Source organism: Crocodylus siamensis, chromosome 14, assembly GCF_052110815.1.
Source record: "Crocodylus siamensis isolate JL-2025a chromosome 14, ASM5211081v1, whole genome shotgun sequence".
Taxonomy (NCBI): Eukaryota; Metazoa; Chordata; order Crocodylia; family Crocodylidae; genus Crocodylus; species Crocodylus siamensis.
In genome coordinates this window covers 8,921,895-8,941,312 of record NC_143408.1, presented here as the reverse complement: position 1 = coordinate 8,941,312, position 19,418 = coordinate 8,921,895, and the positions used below count along the sequence as shown (strand labels likewise).

The 19,418-nt window shown below is 57.7% G+C and overlaps 2 protein-coding genes across 4 annotated transcripts in view; one reads left to right on the top strand and one right to left on the bottom strand.

Annotated features, from left to right (window-relative positions):
* Positions 1 to 2: 2 nt before the first annotated feature.
* Positions 3 to 13,790, top strand: APBA3 (amyloid beta precursor protein binding family A member 3). Of its 2 annotated transcripts, none has more exons than XM_090027493.1 (11): positions 3 to 140; positions 1,794 to 3,074; positions 3,966 to 4,005; positions 5,067 to 5,212; positions 6,480 to 6,566; positions 7,443 to 7,601; positions 8,148 to 8,327; positions 9,168 to 9,380; positions 10,003 to 10,122; positions 10,917 to 11,057; positions 12,692 to 13,790. In XM_090027493.1, the coding sequence occupies exons 2-11, from the start codon at positions 1,833 to 1,835 to the stop codon at positions 12,761 to 12,763; spliced, it is 2,400 nt and encodes a 799-aa protein (XP_089883619.1). In that variant the 5' UTR covers positions 3 to 140; positions 1,794 to 1,832; the 3' UTR covers positions 12,764 to 13,790. The 2 variants fall into 2 exon arrangements, with proteins under 2 accessions (XP_089883619.1, XP_089883620.1); XM_090027494.1 differs by lacking the exon at positions 3 to 140 and adding an exon at positions 180 to 322.
* An 807-nt stretch (positions 13,791 to 14,597) lies between these two features.
* TJP3 (tight junction protein 3) overlaps positions 14,598 to 19,418 on the bottom strand; it is a 39,530-nt gene continuing 34,709 nt past the window's right edge. For both annotated transcript variants that reach the window (XM_090027513.1, XM_090027512.1), the window contains exons 15-20: positions 18,180 to 18,275; positions 17,604 to 17,674; positions 17,104 to 17,415; positions 16,297 to 16,632; positions 15,827 to 15,879; positions 14,598 to 15,190 (exon numbers count right to left, since the gene is read on the bottom strand). In XM_090027513.1, the coding sequence (XP_089883639.1) occupies positions 15,088 to 15,190; positions 15,827 to 15,879; positions 16,297 to 16,632; positions 17,104 to 17,415; positions 17,604 to 17,674; positions 18,180 to 18,275 (971 nt within the window). In that variant the 3' untranslated portion in view covers positions 14,598 to 15,087. The remainder of the gene's footprint in view (positions 15,191 to 15,826; positions 15,880 to 16,296; positions 16,633 to 17,103; positions 17,416 to 17,603; positions 17,675 to 18,179; positions 18,276 to 19,418) is intronic.

Below are 19,418 nucleotides of genomic sequence, written 5' to 3'. Positions count from 1 at the left end.
GTGGCCCTCGGACTGCAAGCCCCATGGTGCCCCGCGCGCGGGGCCGGCCCGGGCCGGTGCTGCAGTAGGTCCCGGCTCGGCTGCAGCGGGGACGGGCCCCTGACAGCCCGCGTGTGACCAGGGCCCGGGACCGCCCCGTGGTGAGCACTGACCGCTCGGACCGGACAGGGTGGGAGCAAAGCGAGCGCCCCGAGCGGGGCAGGGCCCTGGACTCTGCCCGGGGGAGGAAAGCAGCCCCTTGGCCAGAGCCTCCCTTCTGGTCAGGGACTTGCCAGCCTGGCGAGGCGGTCCCGGGACTGGATGGACGGCAGACGGGGCCTAGGTAGGCCCAGAGGTGGAGGGAGGACCTCTGCAGAGGGGTGCACCTGGGGTGCTCCCGGGAGGTGTTACAGCCCCGCCAGCAACTCTCCCAGCATCTTTGCGGCCTGCGCCGTGCGTGTCAAGATGCAGCGTTAAAACCTAGGGGGAGAAACGGGCCTTGTAAGGTGGCTGGGTGTCATCCTGTCGGTCTGTGTAGGAGCCCTGCTCTTCTGATCCCGGGCTGCCCCGGTTTCTAAATATGCAAAAAAGACTTTAAAAACTCTCTTTTGTCCCAAAGATAATTTTGCCCGAGCTCATCATATCGCCTTTAGTTTAACTTCCCAAGGAGACAGTAGGTTGGACACCCCCATTCCCTCCTTTGGAAATGCAGGTTTTCCCCCACGACCTGTGGTGGATGATGCAGCCTCGCAGCTGCGCATGTAGCTGTGCTACTCGCCTACTCTTTGACTCGGACAGGTCGTGTAAGGCAGTCTTTGTCGAGTGAAGAGCTATTTACGTGCCCAACTTGTGAAGCCTGTGAGGCGCTGACTAGGAACTGTGCAGACTCAGCACTTCTGGAATAATCAATCCAGATGTTACGAGCGCCTCTATCAGTGGTGACCTTTGAAAAATGTTAGCCCCAGTGTCTCTGTGTCTCAATTTTTGCATCTGTAAATCAGGGATAGTGAAACTGGCTAGTCTCCAAGGTGGTTCATTAGATCAGGTTCATACCACACTAAGTACTGGGGTTTGCTCACGCTATAAAAAGCCATGTTCTTTATGCAGGTTGGGTAACCTGGGTTAGAGCAGTGATGAAGACACAGGTTTTAACTGAAGGCAGTTGCTTGGGGTTGAACCTGGGTTGCTAACTCAGGTAATGAACTGTTTTGTCCTTGCTGCTGTTCTAATTCCAGCTAGGGAAGCTAGAGCACATCTTTGTTTGCAGCATCGTCACCCTCAGAGAGACAGGCTTAGTCCACATGCAGAGTTCTGGCAGCCTGGTCCGGCCAGCTAGAAAAGTGAAAAGATCCCACATCTGGATACGGCTCTGCCGACAGCTGCTGCGATTTGTGGCAGCTGGTATAATGTTGTTGGTAGGAAATTGCCTTGATGTGTTTGCTGCATCTTGACTGGGGCTGTCCACAATAGTTCAGCCAGGTGAAAGCAGCAGCAGCCCCCCCCTGTAATACAGACAACTCCAGCATGGGTTTGCAAACTTGTCTAGTGCTGTCCATGTGAGTTCTGTGCTAGGAGGGACTCTGCAGAGCTGCTCTTTCAGCGTGGCAAACTCTTTTGTCAGTCCAGCCCTGCTCCTCTTAGTTTTGCTCTGCTGTTTCTTTCCATCCAAAAACCACAGCACCAGGTCCTTTCTGGCTTGAAAGGGACAGCTCCTTTGAAGGACAATGGAAGCTGTGACCCACAAAGTTGCTTGTCCCCTGTTGGTCAGTGGTGCCTTTCTTTAATGCCAAGCGCTTCTTTCCCTCTGTCTTCAGTGTAGGGTGAAATTCTTCTGCACGGGGGCAGGAGCAGCCATGACGGATAACAGCATGGAGTTTCAAACAGACACGCCTTCAGCACCCAGCTTCAGCAGCCTTCCTGTGGAGTTCCTGGAGCCTCCGGCCATGGACTTGGAAGAAGGTGCCTTGACAAAATCTGACTTACCAAAGACCACGGAGCAAAGTGTTCATAGTCTCCAGCAGCCTCGCTCAGCCTTCAGTGTCCTGTGCTCTGAGCTTTGCTCCCCTGCCTCTGACATAGAGCTGAGGCTTGGTGCTGCCACTGAGAAAGTGGCTGTCTCTGAAAGCACGGAGAGCATAGTGTTGGGAGGCCCGGATGCAGCCCCTAGCTCAGTGACTCTCCTGGGCTTGGACCTCCAGGAAGCAGGTGCAGAAGTTTGCAGGGACTTGGGTGGGGCAATGGAAAGCAGTGAGGATGCCACAGTACCTGGGACGGATGCAGACTGGAAATCCCCTCATAGGGTAGAGGGCACCAGAGGCCCAGTAAGCTCAGGACAGAGTGACTTGGTTTGCATGGATCTGGATGAGGAGCCAGAGGCTGGTTCCTGCCTGGGAGGTGAGGAATGGACCGATAACGATGAGGACGGTCAGTTAGAGATCCAGGGCCTCCTTGCCCAGCTCCAGACCCTCAGCCCCAGCTTCCGTGATGACTCGCCCACCTCGGAGGATGGCCTGCTGCCACCCTCGGAAGTGGGTGACTGTGGCGTGGACTGTTCTGAAAGAGATGCTGTGCTTCCCTGCAAGGGGGCCTCAGGGGCTTACGGCATCTGTCAGGGGTGGCTAGATGAATGTCATCCCTGCCCCCTACATATTGCCACAGGGAGAGGCCTGGCAACACAACCCTGCCATGCCCCGCACTCCACCTGCTCCCGGAGAAGCCGGGAGTGCCATGGCCTGCTGTTTGCAGAGGCCAACAGGGAGGACTTGCTGAGCCTCCTGCGCTATGAGGGAGGGCTCCCAGTGGAGACAGACACCGAGACACCCCTTGCCAGGTCGGATGTTCTGGCTGGGACCAACCTTGAGGTCTTGCACTCCCAAGAAAACCCCACGGCTTTGGAGGTGGATGAAAGCACAGCGGAGCTGGGCACCTCGAAGACGGAAGACTCCTGCCATTGGTATCAGAGCCAGGGTGTCTGTGAGGAAGACTCTGCCTGCTTGTCCCCATGTAGCTGGGATGGCCCTCCAGAGCCTGCATGGACAGTGACGTCCCCACCTCGGACCCAAGGACCAGAGCAGGCCCCCGGCGGGAGTGCAGCTGTGAGTTCTTTGCATGCCTGAGGCGCTGGAGGAGTTGGGAAAGCACCTCAGCTTGAGGCGGGAAGGATGCAGAGAGCAGCTGCCCTAACTCCTCTCCTCTGAGGTGCTCTCTGGGGTATGTCAGGGGAGAGTCAAAGGTTCCTGTGAGTGCAGAGGGCTTCTTTTGCCCATTACGTTCCTCTCCTATCATGTGCACAGCCCAGTATCCTGCATGATGGCTTGGGAATCCCAGAGCCTTGGTAGGGGCCAGCCCAGACCTTTTCAGTCCCTTGCCATGAGACTTGCACACATCCTGTTTTCTCGGCTCCCATGTGGAGAGAGCGAGTCTGGGGAGCTGGTGGGAGCTGTGTTGTGGTCTAGCCATGTATAAATGGAGCATGTGCCCTGTGTCCTACCCTGTCGTCACAGCTGACCAGAGTGACTGACTCCACCTCACTGACCAAGCTTGCTGGCTCGGCCAGGCCTAGCACATACTCCTTGTGGCTGCTGAGCTAAACCAGAGGCCTCTGCTTGACAGCAGCTTCATGTTCCCACTTGTAGGCAAACAGGGTCAGGCCTGCATCCCACACATGCATCATCCAGGGCCTTTCCATGACCCCACTGCCTTCTCCCCAGCCTCAGGTGGGGCCCCCCTCACCTCCTTTACCTGTTGTCCCTCCCTGCTCCTTACAGTTTCTCATGCGGAGTCTCTCCCTTTACCCGCTGTCCTCCCCCCGAGATGATCCCTCTCAATTCTCAGCGTTTTGGACCCCTCCAGCTTATCTTGTTTGCTCTTATTTCTTACTCAGTCTTCAGGGGCTCTGGTTCCTAGCAGCTAGCAATCGCATCATGCCTGCAGAGTCCCCCTGGCTCTAGGAGCAGATGTTAACTGATGTTATGGTTGCTTTACAGACTAAAGAATCCCTGTCCTCCTATCCGGCCTTCAAAGAGGGTGAGTAACTTGACTGCTTACTACCTGGCACAGCCCACTATTCATGGCACTGTCTCCCTGGAGTCCAAACTGCCAGTCCACCTGCTGTGGTTCTGCTGTCTCTCTGGGGTGCTTCAGGTCCCAGGGGTGGGTTCCAGTCAGGACTGGGAAAGGCATCTTCTCCCCTAGAGTACTTAGACGTACACCGAGAGGAAGGCTACAATGGCAGGAGTGTCTGTGGCATCCTAGCTCAGGAGGCTTTTGAGGGGCCAGCCTGGGCGAGCAGGAATAGAATCTAATGGCTCCAGGTCATGTGTTTGAATCCTGCTTTTTGTCACAAATAACAATTTGCCACCTGTATAGAACAAGTGTAGAAGGTCTAAGTCCAGAATCCTGGCATGTAACCCCCATCTCTGCTGTCTCTACAGGGGTCATCCTCTGTGGGGATGCTGAGGACCCAAGTAGCCACAGAGACTGAGCTCCCTTCTTGCCTTCAAAATGGGTTGTACTGACTCAGGCCCACAAGCAAGGCGGTCATGGGAGCTGGCAGAGCTGCTGCTGGTGCTGTTGGTTTCTGGGGCCATTGATGTGCCCTTCCAGTAACAAATACAGCAAGAAGAGTTGCCAGGTGGGGTCCAACATACCCAGCTCCAGCTAACCAGTCACTGGGCCTTCTAGACGAACATCTCAGGGAGAAGTGGGGGTGTCCCCCTCCTTCCCAGAGACAGAGGCAGCTGCCCTGGCCCTATTCTGCCTTTTTCCCTCCAGAAGCATGGATTCAGTGGAGTGGGCGGCTGGTGCCCGAGCTGATCTGGCTCATGAGGGTAACTGAGGAGCAGTAGTATTGGCAACTCTCAGAGGAGGTTGGAGTTAGACCCAGATGCTAGGGTCTGCACGTACCTGGGAATACATGGCTACCTGCACATGGGCTGAGATGAAAGGCCCTAGCATGGTGGGGGGAGACCCTACTCCAAACCCACAGTCCCTGTTGCAGTTGGCAGAGGCAAGGCCTGCTGCTTCCAAGGACTAATTTGGGTGTGGGGGGAGTCCTGTTTTGGCTAATGGCTGTCTGTGTGCTTCAGTTCCAGGTCCCTGTGACCCAGAGGACCTACTGGACGGAGTGATCTTTGGAGCAAAATACTTGGGCTCCACACAGCTCGTGTCAGAGAGGAACCCCCCAACCAGTGTCCGGATGGCGCAGGCCCAGGAGGCTGTGGACAGGATCAAGGTGGGTGGGTGCCGGAGGGAGCTGGGTATCAGCAACTCAGCAGAGTCCATGATCCCTGAGTGAGAAGCAGCTGCAGCTCATATTCACCTCTTGTCCTCCATGCCAGGACCTGCAGGCAGCTATTGTGAGAGTGCTCTGGGTGGCTCCCCATAGTCACAGGCAGTGACTGCTGCCTGCTGGGAGCTGTAGCCCAGCTTGGTTGGGGCATGCCAGCTACAGTGGCCTCTAGAGATGGCAGCACTCTCCTAGGCCAGCCAGGGAGTGATGGTGATGGTCACCTTACCCTCTCCCAGGCATGCAGACTGCAGCCTCCGCCCTCATCCATCTTCAGTCCTCTCTACCCCTGCCTGTCAGAGATGAGCTCCCAGGGTGAGTTGGGCCAAGCTGTGCCTGGGAGCAGGCATAGTAGGCAATCATGGGTATTGGCTTTGGGAGACTTGTCCATTCCCATGTGTGTGTCCTAGACTGCATGCAGCTGGTGAAGTCTGGGCCTTGCCAATAACTGGCTTTATTAGGGGGTACAGGAATGGGGCACCCCTCCCTGCTGCTGATTTTGCCTGACTCCAGAGCAATATTTTTACTGGAGTCTGCATGAAGCAGGAGTAAGCAGCATCCAGGGCAGGTCACTCCTGTACAATCAGTAGCAGAGCCCAGCTGGATACAGAGGTCCATTTCTCTGAGCTGGTGAGGACAGATTTAAACAGGATGCCAGCACTAGGAATGCAGGGCATTGTGGGAGAATAGGCTAGTGGTTAGAGCACAGGCCTGGTAGTTGTATTCCTCCTCCTCTGCTGGGTGACACTAGGCAAGTCACTCTCTTGCTCTGTGCCTCAGTTTCTCTACCTGTAACAAGGGAAGGATAACACCCTATCATGGGACTAGAGTGTGGCCACCTAAAGCATTTCCTGTAGATACTGGGCATGAGTCCTTTGAAGCTGAGGCAGAGAGGGAGAGGCAAGCTTCCTCACTGTGGCTCCTGCCTGCCAGCACGTTGTGAATCATGGTAGCCACTGCCCAGGTCTGTCCCTTCCCGTTACAGCATCTTGGAGTGCTTGTCTTTTGTGATCTGTTGCTCTTCCAGGGGCAGGATCATTACCCTGTCTTCCAGGGGCCCAGTCAGGGGGACAGGACTGTCCTGCTATTGTACAGTCTGTGAAAGAGCCAAAAGGAGGCCTCAAGTCCTGTCTCCAAGTCCCTTGCTCTGCTTGCCTGCCATGACACTGTAAGTAGCCACTTACACAGGTGCTCTGTTGTTCCTGTGCTGCAGGCACCCGAGGGAGAGTCCCAGCCCATGACAGAGGTGGATCTGTTTGTCTCCACGCAGAGGATCAAGGTCCTTACAGCCGACACACAGGTGTGTAGGAAATGTGATAGTCTTACAAAGCAAGTCTGTCTGCTGGGGCTAGCAGGTATGTTCCTGTCCTTACTAGAATCCTAATCCATCAGGAAATGCTGCTCTGCACCTTGCTTTCCCTGGCTCCAGCCAGGTGCTTGGCCCATGTCAGAAAGCATCCTGAGCGGGAAACCATGTCACTTGCACTGAGTGATGATTGCATGTGGGAAAGGTGTCTCATGTCCTATTCAGATCTTGATAAAGGCACCTTTCCTCTGGGAGGGACCCCAGGCACTTCAGATGGGCCAGTGAGGATCACACAACTACTGCAGAAATCAGCCACTTCTTAGACGGGTGGGTGCTTACGTGCATGTGTGTGTCTAATATAATTCAAACCTGGTCCAGAACAATGTGATGACCCTTGTAGACATCAGATGACTCCCATAGTTAGTAAGCCTAACTCCGAGTATACCTGCAGGGTTTTGCAGCTGTGTAACTCAGCCAGTTTGCTGCTTCACAAGAGATGAAGAAATTGCTGCTAGATAGAGAAGGCCAATGAGAATTTGCCTTCTGTGTTATGAGGCATGCACAGATTTGTCCCTACAGGCTTTTCTGTGAGCTCTCTGCAGGACCTGGAAAACTGGAATGAGGGATTTTATTCGAAGAAATGCTGAAACTTTACCAGAGATAGGATTTCTCCTAATTCCTGGCTGTGTATTTGAGTCATACAGATGCTAACCATAATCAGCTAAGTCAGTTTTAAATAGCCAAAAGAGCCTTGTCCTCCTCAGTTAGTTAAGCTTCCCTTTCCTATGGCCTGTGCTGCCATCGTCCTCCTGCCTTTCCAGCTGTCCATGGTGGTTGGCAGAGTTTTTTACATAATGCTGCTTCCTGCAGGAGGCCATGATGGACCATCCGCTCCAGACCATCTCATACATTGCGGACATTGGCAGCATCATTGTGCTGATGGCACGTAGGAAGCTGCCACGGCGGACAGACGCCTCGGGGGAGAAGCGGCTCTATAAGATGATCTGCCATGTCTTCCATTCGGCTGATGTGAGTGCGATAGATTGGGCTCCCCCATGAAACCAGGCAGGGCTGAAGGGTGCATCATTGGGAAGTTCATCGTGCAGGATGTGTGTGAGGGGAGTGGTACAAGGGTCGGCTCTGAGGTCCTAGGTGCCATGGCCAGGAGACTCACTGATGGACCTCCAGCAGGCACCGTGCTGGTGGCTGTACCTGTATGGGGTCTGGGAGGGACACGGGTCACATACCTTACTGCGAACACCCTTGGGTTCAAAACCTCCTGGAATCCAACATAGGCAAGAGAAGTGCCTTGGGCCAGGTGGGGAGCAGTCCAGAGTTAGCTTTGTCCTAGCCCCGTGGGTCACAGGCTGCCCTATAGCTAGGGTAGCAGGGTTTCAGTCTGTGTCTGTGTCCCTTGGGGGAGTCCAGACCAAAGGGATGGGCACTGGGTTGGGCTTGATCCCTTCAAGCCACTGGGCTCTGGCAGTGGGTGTGCAGGTAGGTGACCCCAGCTCCTAGTGCCACACCCCTGCATGCTGAGCTGTTCCAAATGACCCAGGATGCTGTCCTCCACAGGCACAGCTGATTGCCCAGGCCATTGGGCAGGCCTTCAGCGTGGCCTACCAGCACTTCCTGCAAGTCAACAGCATTGACCCAAGCCAGCTGAGATTCCGCCAGCAGGGCCACAGCCCAGAGGACGAGGAGCTTTATAATGGGGACCTGGCCCACTTCTCCAAGCAGGAAAACAGCAAGGAGGTAAGAACAGCCCATGGGCAAGTCTGTGTGCGGGTGTGCTCAAGTCATTTTGCAGCAAGGGCTTTACCTTGGCCCCCTGAAGGGCTCCCTGGTTCTGGGAATTGGCCTCCTGCTGGAAGAGGCTAGGATTGAAGTGGCCATGAATCTTACCAGAGCCCCTTTTTGGCCTTCCTCCAGAGTGAGGTCTGGCGGGGGGGATGAATAATCCAATTCAGTTGGGGGCAGGCAGATGATAGGACTCAGCTGCTGCCACCACTTCTCCCCACCTCCCAGCACTGGCACAGTATGGTGAAAGCCCCCTCCCCTGGAGCCCCAACACTTGGCTGAGACACAGGGCAGGGAGAGCCCTCCAGTTCAAAATGCTGCTGAAGCCATGGCTCCATGGCAGGATCCAGTCTGTGGGCCAACCCCTGTCTCACAGTGTTTCCTGTGGGGAGAGGCTGGAGCTAGAGTAAGTGGGGGTCCTACATGGTTAGTGCTCATAACCTGCTGCCAGCAAGTCTCCTGCTGGGTTGGACTGGGACTGGAGTGGTCATGGACCCCCTGGCTCCCCAGTGCCAGCCTGGCTCTGTATGGCCTGGCAGGCCTTCTGCTGGAATAAATCAGGGTAGGGCTGGCTGAGACCCCAGAGGGTCAGTGCTGTGCCTCTTCTCTTCATTGCCTCTGGTTGGGGAGGCCAAGCCTGACATGGCTTGTGCCTGTGCTGTGTCCTGCCCCTGGCTGAGCTCCAGAGACACTGTGCTCTGGTTGGCATTCAGCTGGACCAGATCAGTCCATCTGCTGAGAGTCAGCTCAGCCCCTGGACTCCCTGTGGTGCATAATGTGCTGTCCTGCATGCAGGTCTGTATCCAGAAGCAGAAGGGGGAGATCCTGGGCATTGCCATCGTGGAGTCGGGCTGGGGGTCCATCCTACCCACTGTGGTCATCGCCAACCTCATGCATGGGGGTCCTGCAGAGAAATCTGGGGAACTAAGCATCGGGGACCGGCTCATGTCCGTCAATGGGACCAGCTTGGTGGGGCTGCCTCTCAGCACGTGCCAGAGCATCATTCGGGTGAGGCTTGGGGCAGGACAGTTCAGCGTAAGAGCTGCCAGAACATAGGACTGTGTGCTCTCCTGCCACTGGTGCTGGTCAGCTCACAGAGCTTCCAAGCCAGGCTGAGCACTGTGGGCCAGTGTACTGCCTTGGCAGGTGGTCCTGTAGCAAGTGGGATGAGAGGGTGAGTGTCGTGTGGGTGGGGACAGCCAGCTGCTCTGCAGAGGAAATCTCTTGTTGGACTAGTAGCACCTTGAGCTGTGGATGTCACTAGTGCTTAGTTTGGGTTCTGGTTGGGGAGCAGGGGAGTGGTGGGACCAGTGGTCGGTTGGGAGTAAGAAGGGGACAGTGAAGGTGAAGGGCATCCTTGGAGAGAGTCATCCGCTTCCCACTGGGGGGGTCGAAACACTTTGTGTCCAGATCCTGAGGATCCAGAGACCTGAGGGAGAGCGTCCCAGCACTGTGGGGACAGAGCCAAGGGTAGAACCTGTGGGAATGGGCCAAGGAAGCTGGGGCTACTCAGATGACCTCTGCAAGCATGTATAGGCCTTACTGTGAACTGGGACTGGGGTTGTTCAGTCCCCTGAAACAGCTCTCGGGGAGCTCAGGAGTCTTTCTCATCCGTTCTCGCTTCTGACAGGACCTGAAGCACCAGACAGAGGTGACCCTGAGCATCGTGCACTGCCCCCCTGTCACTACAGCGATCATCCGCCGCCCAGACTCCAAGTACCAGCTGGGCTTCTGCGTGGAGAATGGCATTGTGAGGAGGGGAGCACGTGAGGGCTGGAGTCTTGGGGAAGTGTGGGGGTGGACTGCTGGGGGGGCACCCAGCCCGGTTCACCTGTGGTCTGAGCTGCAACTCCAAGCACCCCTTCTGTGCCCAGGCAGACCAGTGAAGATGCTGTGGTCAGTGGCCCAAGAGACTTTCTGGCCCTGACAGAGGCAAAAACTTAAGACCTGCTGCTCCAGGTGCGCTGGCGGGTGTCCTTGGTGTTGGAGGGGGATCTCTCAGCCAGAGGAACCCTATGGATTGTGGCCTTGTGTCACTAATGGTGGCTTCCTGCTGCAGGAGAACTGTTGTTTGCCCAAGGGCAGCAATGTGCCTGGGTGTTACCCAGTCCTGAATGAGGTGTTGCCCACACAGGGAGCAGTGTAGGTTTGGGCTGCGAAGGGAGGCCTGGTACCTTTATTCCACCACCAGCAAGCCTGGCTCAGAAACTGTCTCCTCACCCGCTCCACAGCACCAGCTGTATGGTAACCCCCTATGCAAGGGGTCACTGGCCTTGGCTCTGGTGATCATGGCTCTCTCCTTTCCAGCTCACCTGCAATGCTTTCTTATTGCCCCAAAAGCAAACATGTAGCAGGCAGCCCCATACCTCTGCCATGAGGAGGCACTAAGGCTGGTGCAGCAGGGCAGGAAGTACAGCCTGGACTCTGTGTGGGCACCTTGAGTCTGGGGTCTCCCGGCTCCACTCAGGACTTAGCAAGACTCACTGGCCCCTGGCAGCCTGAGGCGAGCACTCCTTGGTTCTGACCAGGCTCTCTGCTCCTCAGATCTGTAGCCTGATGAGAGGGGGGATCGCAGAGAAAGGTGGCATCCGCGTGGGCCATCGCATTATCGAGATCAACGGGCAGAGCGTGGTGGCCACACCACACGAGAAGATCATCCAGATCCTCACGCAGGCAGTCAGCGAGGTGAGCCCACCCACAGGCCAGGCCCAGGACTTGCTGAGTCCTCTTTCCTGCTGCCTTCGCTTCCTTCCAGCTCCCTGCTAGCTGGCCCAGCAGGTTGCTTCTCAGGGTCACAGCTCTGCTCTTGCCCCTGCTTTGCAGGAGCTGTGCCCCCTGCTGGAAGGGCAGCCCTGGTGTCACTTGGCCCTGGCTCCTCCTTGCACAGGGTGTCCTGTTCTGCAGAGAATGTCCTGTCCCCCTGTCCTTCCATCACTCTCTTCAATTGCAATAATGCTGAACCTTCTTGTCCCACAGACCAGATGGGCAGTTCTTAGCCCATCCACAGACCAGATCTAGCCCATGGGCCCAATCTGGCTGTGTTGGGGCGTGGCCAGCAGTGCAGGGGGTGAGGACAGGGCATGGACTAGCCCCAGTCCAGCTGCATTGGGGTGGGGGGGTATCATGGCTTGGTCACACAGGGCTTAGGAATTTGGAAGTGGGAGAGGGGTGGCAGTATTAATTGACACTGCTCCCCTGCTGTTACATTTCCTGACCCTGTTCTGCAGGTTGGATGCCAGGGCTCCGTGGGCTAGATCTGGCCTGCATGCTGGGGGTTGAGCATCCCTGACCTATGGCAAAATCTTCCCCTACCTCTCCCCAAAGTAGGTGAGCCTGCTCTGGAACTGCAGGTGCAGTGGCTCAGTGGGGTTCCCTGTCCTCAAAGTCTGAGCCCTCACAGGCGGCAGAGCAGGAGCTCCAGTGTCCCCAGAGCAGGAGAACCCTCTGCAGCGGCAGTCCCAGCCAGTGCTGGCCCACAGGCAGCAGAACTGAGCCAGTACTATGCTGAAGCACTGTCAGTGTCGCATTTTACTGTCAGCTCTGATGTAACTTGAGTCATCTTTGTCAGGGGTCTGACAGCCCATGAGCCATGCACCAGTGCTCTACAGCTCCAGTACAAGGAGGGAGGCCAGTGGGCAGGGGTGACTGGTGTCTCCTGAGTCTGGAGGGGGCACGATTTGTGGGTGGGCTGTGAGGTGGGCCAAAAGCCCCATATCCACTCCTCTACTTCTGTGCTGCGGTTTAGTGCCCCCCTCCCCAACACACCGCCAGCCAAAAAACTGCCCTGTCCTGAGTAGTGCCAAGTCAGGGGCCAATCTCAGGTGGGGCACATGCCCCTCCCCCCTCCATGCCCCCCTACCAGTCACCTGTGCCAGAGGGGCTAGAATAAGGACTTAGCCTAACGCCATGTGTAGCAGCTTGCCTGCCCCTTGCACATCTCCCGCTGGGGCCTGGGGATCATCCTGGGATATGATTGAAAATCCCTCCGGTGGGTCAGCACACAGCCCACTTGGGCCAGTCAGTCTTCTGGCCTTGTGTCCTGTCATCATTGCTTTGTGCACGTGCCTCTGGGCACAGTTAAGTGCTGCTCAGTTTTGCTCTAGGGGTAGCTGCATTTCAGCAAACGGAAGTACAGCTGGCATCTCCAGCATCTGTGGACCTCAGAGGGGCAAGGGTGTGTGAGGCTCTTCTCAAAAAGCTGTTCCCTGGGTCCCTTCTCCCAATGCAGGGGAGGGGGCAGTGGTTGTACTCTCCAGGACTCAGAGTCAGGGAGAGCATCTGAATGGAGTTCTTGTGGCTGATTGGCCCTGTTTCTCTAGGTCCACATCAAGACCATGCCGGCTTCCACATATCGTTTGCTGACGGGCCAGGAGCAGCCGATATTTCTCTGAAGAGCAGGAGTTTGTGTTTGACTGCCTGGCTGGCACCACACGTTCTACCTGCTTCACTTTAGGGTTTGGGAGGAAATTGCTGCCTGCGAGAGGCCAGAGCTGGGCTAGAAGAGGGTGTGTTCAGCCCCCACCCTGTCTGGCATTGACTCTTTGCCTGCTCAGGCTCTCCTGTCCTGGGCCCCAGATGAGGGACATGAGGGCAAAACCTTGGGGCTTTTGTAGAAGGTGCTTTATGCGGCCTCACCATGTGATGGCACCCTGCTTTTGGCCTTAGTATTGTTTCAGGGCTTAGGCAGGGGCCCTGGCCTTTCTCCTGTACCTCAGTTCACTTGCTGCCTTGCACCCCACTCACTCAGCTGCTCTATGCAGCACAAGTGGCCCATCTGGACAGGGCACAATCCTGGTCCTTCCTGTTCAGCTCCAGGGCAAGGTAGAGCCTCTCTCTCGGCTCCCTCTCCATCCCTCAGGCTTGGAGTACAGGGCAGTTCTGTGTTCAGAGCAGCCCATGCGAATGCTCCTAGTCTCACATGCGAGGACCTTTAATCCAGCAGGTTGCGTTAGCAGGAAAACGCTACTGCTGCAGAACCAGTGGTCCCCAGGGTGTTGCGCTGGAAGAGGGATCACAGTAATGTTCAGGCAGGGCCCTGGCTGCCCTGGGTTGTGACCGTACACTGTGACGTTCTGCTCCTCAGGCAGAGGCCCCAGCCTTGGCATCCCTCCCTGCTGAGAGCAGAAAAGCTAACTGCCTTATAGCTAGCAGCTCCTCCGAGAGCTGCTGTCCCCCGAGTTGGTCCAGGCTGCCTGCTCCACCCCCAGACTCACTGCTTCCTCTAGCCCTGCTGTCAGGCTCAGCTCCTGCAGAAAGTGGTTGCCAGACTTCCTCAGGGCACGGGGTGGGGGATGCATGGAGAGAGTCTGCTGTGGGAGCTGTTGACAGAGGCTTCCCTTTGCCCCAGGGAGCACCAGCTCTGTCACTTTATCCCGTCTGGTTGGCGGGTGCAGCAATAAAGGCTCTTTGGGACTTTCATTGGTGGTTGCGCTTGGATGGACTCTTGCTTGGGCATCTATGCAGTGGCCAGTTTGCAGCTGTGGGGAGAGTCTGTGGCCAGTCCATGCACAGCCTCACCTTTACAATCCTAGGAGCTCCATGGGCTGTAGTTCTTTTGGGATGACCTTCCAGCTGCCCCAGAGGGACCTCCAGCAGCCACATGCTGCTTGGCTGTTGCCAGGGACATGCAGAGGCTAATGGGCCCTCCGGCAGCATGAGGCCAGGTCATTCCCAGCTTCTGTGAGCTGCCATGGGAGCAGCCATCTGCTGTCTTGTGTCTCCTAGAGCATGCAGCTTGTGGCCATGGGTGCCAGTGGAAAGGGTGTGGTGGAGAGACTGGTGCGTTAGTGCTGGCAGAGGTGATAGCAGCTTGCTGCCAGGTCTGCTCTGGGCCCTGGGATCCTTCCTACAGCCTACCCTTGCCAGCTGGCCGGGGGCTGTCCAGATGGCAGCCTGTGGGCCCCATGTGGCCTGCAGGAGGTTAAATTGCAGCCCCCAGGTTCCTGCTCAGCTGCCAGTCCCCCAACACTAGCTGTTTCAACACAGCCAGTGTCCAGGCTCCCTGCTTCTCCTCCAGCTTTCCCTGCCCGCTCTGGTCCCAGGGGATGTGGGCAGGGGAGCTGAGGGTGCAGCAGGGGAAGGGCAATGGCGGGGGCAGGGAGGTGGAGGACAGGTAGCCTAGGGCTCTGCAGAGCAGCTCCTGCTGGGGCCTGCTGAGAGGTTGGACAGCCCTGATTTAAACCCTCCAATGCACCCCCACTGTTGAACAGAAACAGCAAGCACTAATGAAAAGGACCCCTTTATTACAAACCAAACCCTGGGGAAAGGCTGCCTGTGTCTGTACAGCACTGTACATGCAGCTGCTCTGTCTGTAGGGTCACACACGGAGACTTGCAGGGGCCGCAGCTGGGGGAGCCTGGTGCCACACGTCACTGAGATGACACTGGGTTGGTGTTGCTGCAGGCAGCTGGGACAGGGCAAAGACCTGGGGCCTGGCCGCACACATGGCTCATGTGTAAGCAGCTGTAGACTGCAGGTGCAGTTAGACTAGGCCTGGCCGATGCGGATGCCATGGTTTAGACGGAACCAGAGCTATGCTGGTCTGCAGATGGGGCAGAGCCCTCAAGGGGCAGATCAGGGCTAGGCCAGCAGAGCATGTACAGGACGGAGCTGGGCCTGGGCCTGCCCCTCATGGAGCTGGACTGGGGAGTGCACAGCGGAGCGACAAGGGCCAGACCACAGCTCCAAGGGGAACAAGTCCTCAAAGTCCTCATCGTTACACGTCAGTGGCCGGGCCCCAGTCATAGTCTTCATCCTGGTCAGAATCATAGTCCCTGGCCCGTGTGAACTTCTTCTTCAGAGCATCATGCTCATATTCCCTGTGGGAAGAGGCTGGCATCACATCCTGGCCAGGTGACAGCAATGACCCAAGGACGGGTATGGAGAATCATATGGGCAGTTTGGAGCCCCAGGGGTTTTACTTCATAGCTGTTGGCCAGAAACTCCTGCCCAGCTCACTCCTCCCAAGTCTCAGTAGACAGCACCGGCCCTGCCCCTTGTCCTGGACAGCAGTGCCCACGGCCTGGGCTGATCCCAGTTCTGGGGACCACGGGGCCCGGGCTGAGCTGTGCATAAAGATCATGTGGAGACACCTGGATGGGAAAGACTGTGCCCAGCAGCAAGTCCCTCGACTGAAGAGCTGCTAGTGGCCCATGGTTATCTTGCATTCAAACCTGGCCTGGGACTAAATATCAGCCCAAACTGCTTCCCTCATCCTCACCCAAGTCTACTGAGTGACAGAGCTCCCACCACAGGGACCTGTGAGGTTAAAAGGATCCCAGAACTGAATCCATCGCTCCAGCCTGGATCTCATCCTGCCTAAGTGAAAAACCCAGGGAGTGGAGCCAGGCTTGGGGCAGGAGCAACTGTCTTGAGCAGCAATTCCCCAACCCAAGCAGTCATCTACCCCTGCTGAAGGGGTCTGTTGTCCCTGGAGGGTCCCTCCCTGCACTTACCGCATGCTGCTGTACTCCTGTCTCCACTGGCCCTGAGCTTGTTGGTCTCCTTCCTGGGAAAGTGGAAGTGAAGCAGTCAAAGGCTGCAGGGCTTTGTGGGGGGGCTAGCGTGCTGCAGCCCCTGGTGCTGCCCTGGCAGGGGCTCAGCACAGAGGGACACTAGTGCCAGGCTTCCCCTTTCAGCCCCTCCCAACAGGTGAGGCAGGGTCCAAGGAGCTTGGGGAATCCAGGAGCTCTGGAGCTCTGCACCTGCAGCAGTCTGAGCTAACGCAGCCCCAGACAAAGATGTGCCAAGAACAGGGAACATCCCGTGCCCAAGCCCGAGTTTGTACAGCCCCTTGGTGCCCCCTCTGAAGGGATGGTACTGACACCTTCCACACGACGCGGCCAAAGCCCACAGAGCAGAGCTTGGCTTGCGGGGCACTCATCACAAACAGGCCCATGAGCCCTTGCCCAATGGCCTGGCTTACCTGCGTGGTGGGATAAGCCAGTGCAGCTGCCACCCGCTCGCTCAGGTTATGGGTCGGGTCTGGCTCTGCTGGCTCCGACGACCAGGCCAGCGCCGGCTCCGACGACCGGGCCAGCGCCGGCTCCGACGACCGGGCCAGCGCCGGCTCCGACGACCGGGCCAGTGCCGGCTGGTCATAGACATCCTCCAGCTCATTGTCTGTGTAGGCACCTGCCTCGCCATCGGTGTCCTCGTAGTCACTGTTGGCACGGCTGTCACAGGTCAGGTAGCCTGAGCCCAAGCCCGTGGCGCCCTGCTGGTTCAGCAGGTCCAGGTTCTCCGCAGGGGAGGCATCCACCTGCACGGAGAGGAGACAGGTTAACTGGCACCCTGCATGCACCCCTGCCCTGTGTGCGTATCTTTGGCGGGCGGGAGAGGAGTAGGCAGAGACAGGAGAGTGCACATGCACATGGCCACCAGCAGCCAGAGCCAGCTCCTGAAGGGCCACCTGGTCAGCCTGGCATCTGGATGACGGCCTTCCCTAGGACCTGCACCTCTGCCCACCTGTTCCCTGGCTCTGCTCATCCCTACAGGCTGCCTCTGCAGTGCTCAGTGCTGGGGAACTAGGCAGCAAACCCGGACCAGACGCCATGCAGCCCTGGCCACCCGCACAGGCTCCAGCTGTGCTCTGCCAGGACATCATGCCCATGGACATCTGGGCCTTGCTGCCAGCCCGGGGGGAGGGCTTGCGCTGTCAGTACAAGCAAAGGGGCCAAAGCATGTGGGAACTACAGGGGAAGCACGGTATAATGAGGGCGCCTGCAGGCACCTGCTCCTCTGTTGTCCAGATAGGCCGGGCCTGGTGTGTCCGGATGAGGTCTTTCAGGGTCTGGTACCAGGTGTTGCTGCTCCCGCTGAGGCTGATGGTGGCAGTGAAGAGGTGGCTGCAGTATTTCTTCATCTTCATAGCCTGGGCGTAGAGGCGCCGAGAGCTCTTCTTGGAGTCAGGCACAAGCCACTGGCGCAGGGCCTTGATGCCCTGCCGGCTGTCCGGGTCACAAAACACCACCACGGGGTAGTACTGCACGTAGTTGAGGCGCTCCACTGCCGAAGGCGTGATGTCCAGCAGGGCGTGCTTGTCCTGCAGGGGGAGAGGGAGTGAGAAACCTCTTGACAGCCAAGGGCTGGGACTGGGCAACATGGCCAGGCACATAGTGTAGGGTGTCTACCCCTGCACCAACAGCCCTCTGGACCTCCCCTGCCCCACGGGCCCAGAGCAGAGGCTTGGGAAGGGCAGAGCGCTGCATGCTCCTGGCCCCGGTGACTCACCCGCTCAGCAATCTGCCGCACCGAGTCCAGCTTGATGACCTTGGATGACCCTGTGTCTCGGGCCACACTCACTAGGGAACAAGAGAACCGTGGCAGGGAGGGTGCAAGCAGCTGTTCAAGCTGGATGTTCCCCAAGCGCCACTGTGGGGGTGCTGAGCCCCGGTGGCCTGATGACCCAGCCAAGCCCAGGGCTGCATTGCACAAGGGACAGCCTGACCCATCCCAGACTGGGCACCAGCAGAGGCAGGAGAGCGGAAGGCTCCAGACGCATTTGCTCAGGCTGCAGGCAGCCCAGGGCACTCCTGGCCGTAAGGTTAGTGCTGTATAGCAGCTAGCATGGAGGGGGGGGCGGGGGCTCCTATGTGCAAACGGGAAGGCCCAGGCCCAAGCCAAGGAAGCAACTAGGACCTCAGCCATGGGCACCAGGGCTCCAGACTGCAGCAGCTGCTGAGCATTAGTTGGATGGTGCCAGGGTCCCTTCACTCTGTCCCCCTAACCCTGGTCCAGGCAGAAGCCCTGTGTTCCCTCCTTACCCCCTAATAGGCCTGGCAGGAGCAGACACTCCTTTGCACTTACAGGCAATTTCAAACTCGTTGGGCATCTCAGCTGCCAACTTCTCCATGGCGATGTCAGCAATGGGGCCCAGGATCACAACGGGCCGCTTGAAGCTGGCTGCAGAGAGGAGAAGTGTAAGTGCAGGGCAGCAAGTACGGGACACAGCCTGCCAACCCCATCAGCCTCTGACCCCGCAGGATCTGCCCAACCTCCTGAGCTACTGGGGGAATATGCATGGTGGAGAGATCCCAGTCTCCCAGGAGGCAGAGACCGTCTCTGAAAACCTGCTTGTTTAAATGGCAGAACTGGGCTCCAGATAAGGAAGTGAGTGGGGTTGAGACGAGATGCACCCAGAGTTGGCTACGTTTGGAGCATGTGGCCCACGGTGCAGCAGGCTGTTCAGAGACTAGCACAGGCTGGGCAGCTAAGACCTTCCTTGCCACCCACCCAGCATCTGGCCCACAGCTGCTTCCCAGCCCCGTGTATGGCTGGAGCCTAGATACCCAGCCAGGGCGGTGCTGCGAGCAGAGCGGGCTCCCACGGGATGGCGTAGCTGACCCCATTGTGTGGGGCCGAGGCAAAGGAAGATCAGCAGCTCCCACTTCAGCCCTATCCCTGCTACTGGGTCAGGCAGCTCATCAGGAGCTGCTGCTTCATGGGCCTTTGGCAGCTCCCAGGAAGGTAAAAGCCAGTGAAACATCCCCCCTGCCACTGCAGCGGGATGCACAGCTCCTGGCTCCCTACACCCCAGGGGCAAGAGGCTGCCAGGCCCCCAGCAGGGAGCTCGCTGCCCGCAGCCCCGCTGACAGAAGCCGCAGAGAGCAGGCACACTGAGCAGCTCCCCTTGCCAGGAGGTGGCAGGACAAGGGCCCAGGGCAACACTGCCTGGGTGATCCCAGCCCAGCCAGCTATACTGGAGAGAAGTGGAAGGGCATGGGGGCTCCAGTCAGCAGAAAGGCTGAGACAGCATCCAGCCCTCAGCCCCAGAGAGGGGAGATTGTGCACAAGGGGTGGCTACATCTGCACTGGACATGCAGGGACCTGACTAGTTGCGGGGATGGTCCCCGCACAGCATCTCCCAAGGCACCACTGGCACTGCAGCCCTTGTGCTGGAGGAGAGGTCCTGGGGTCTGTGCCATGATACAGGGCAGCGTCACTGCTTTACCAGGCTGAGCTTGGAGCAGCACAGCAAATGCCTGGAGCAAGCACAGGCCACAGGCCCCAGCAATAGCCACATCCGTCCCTGCGGGAATCTGAGAC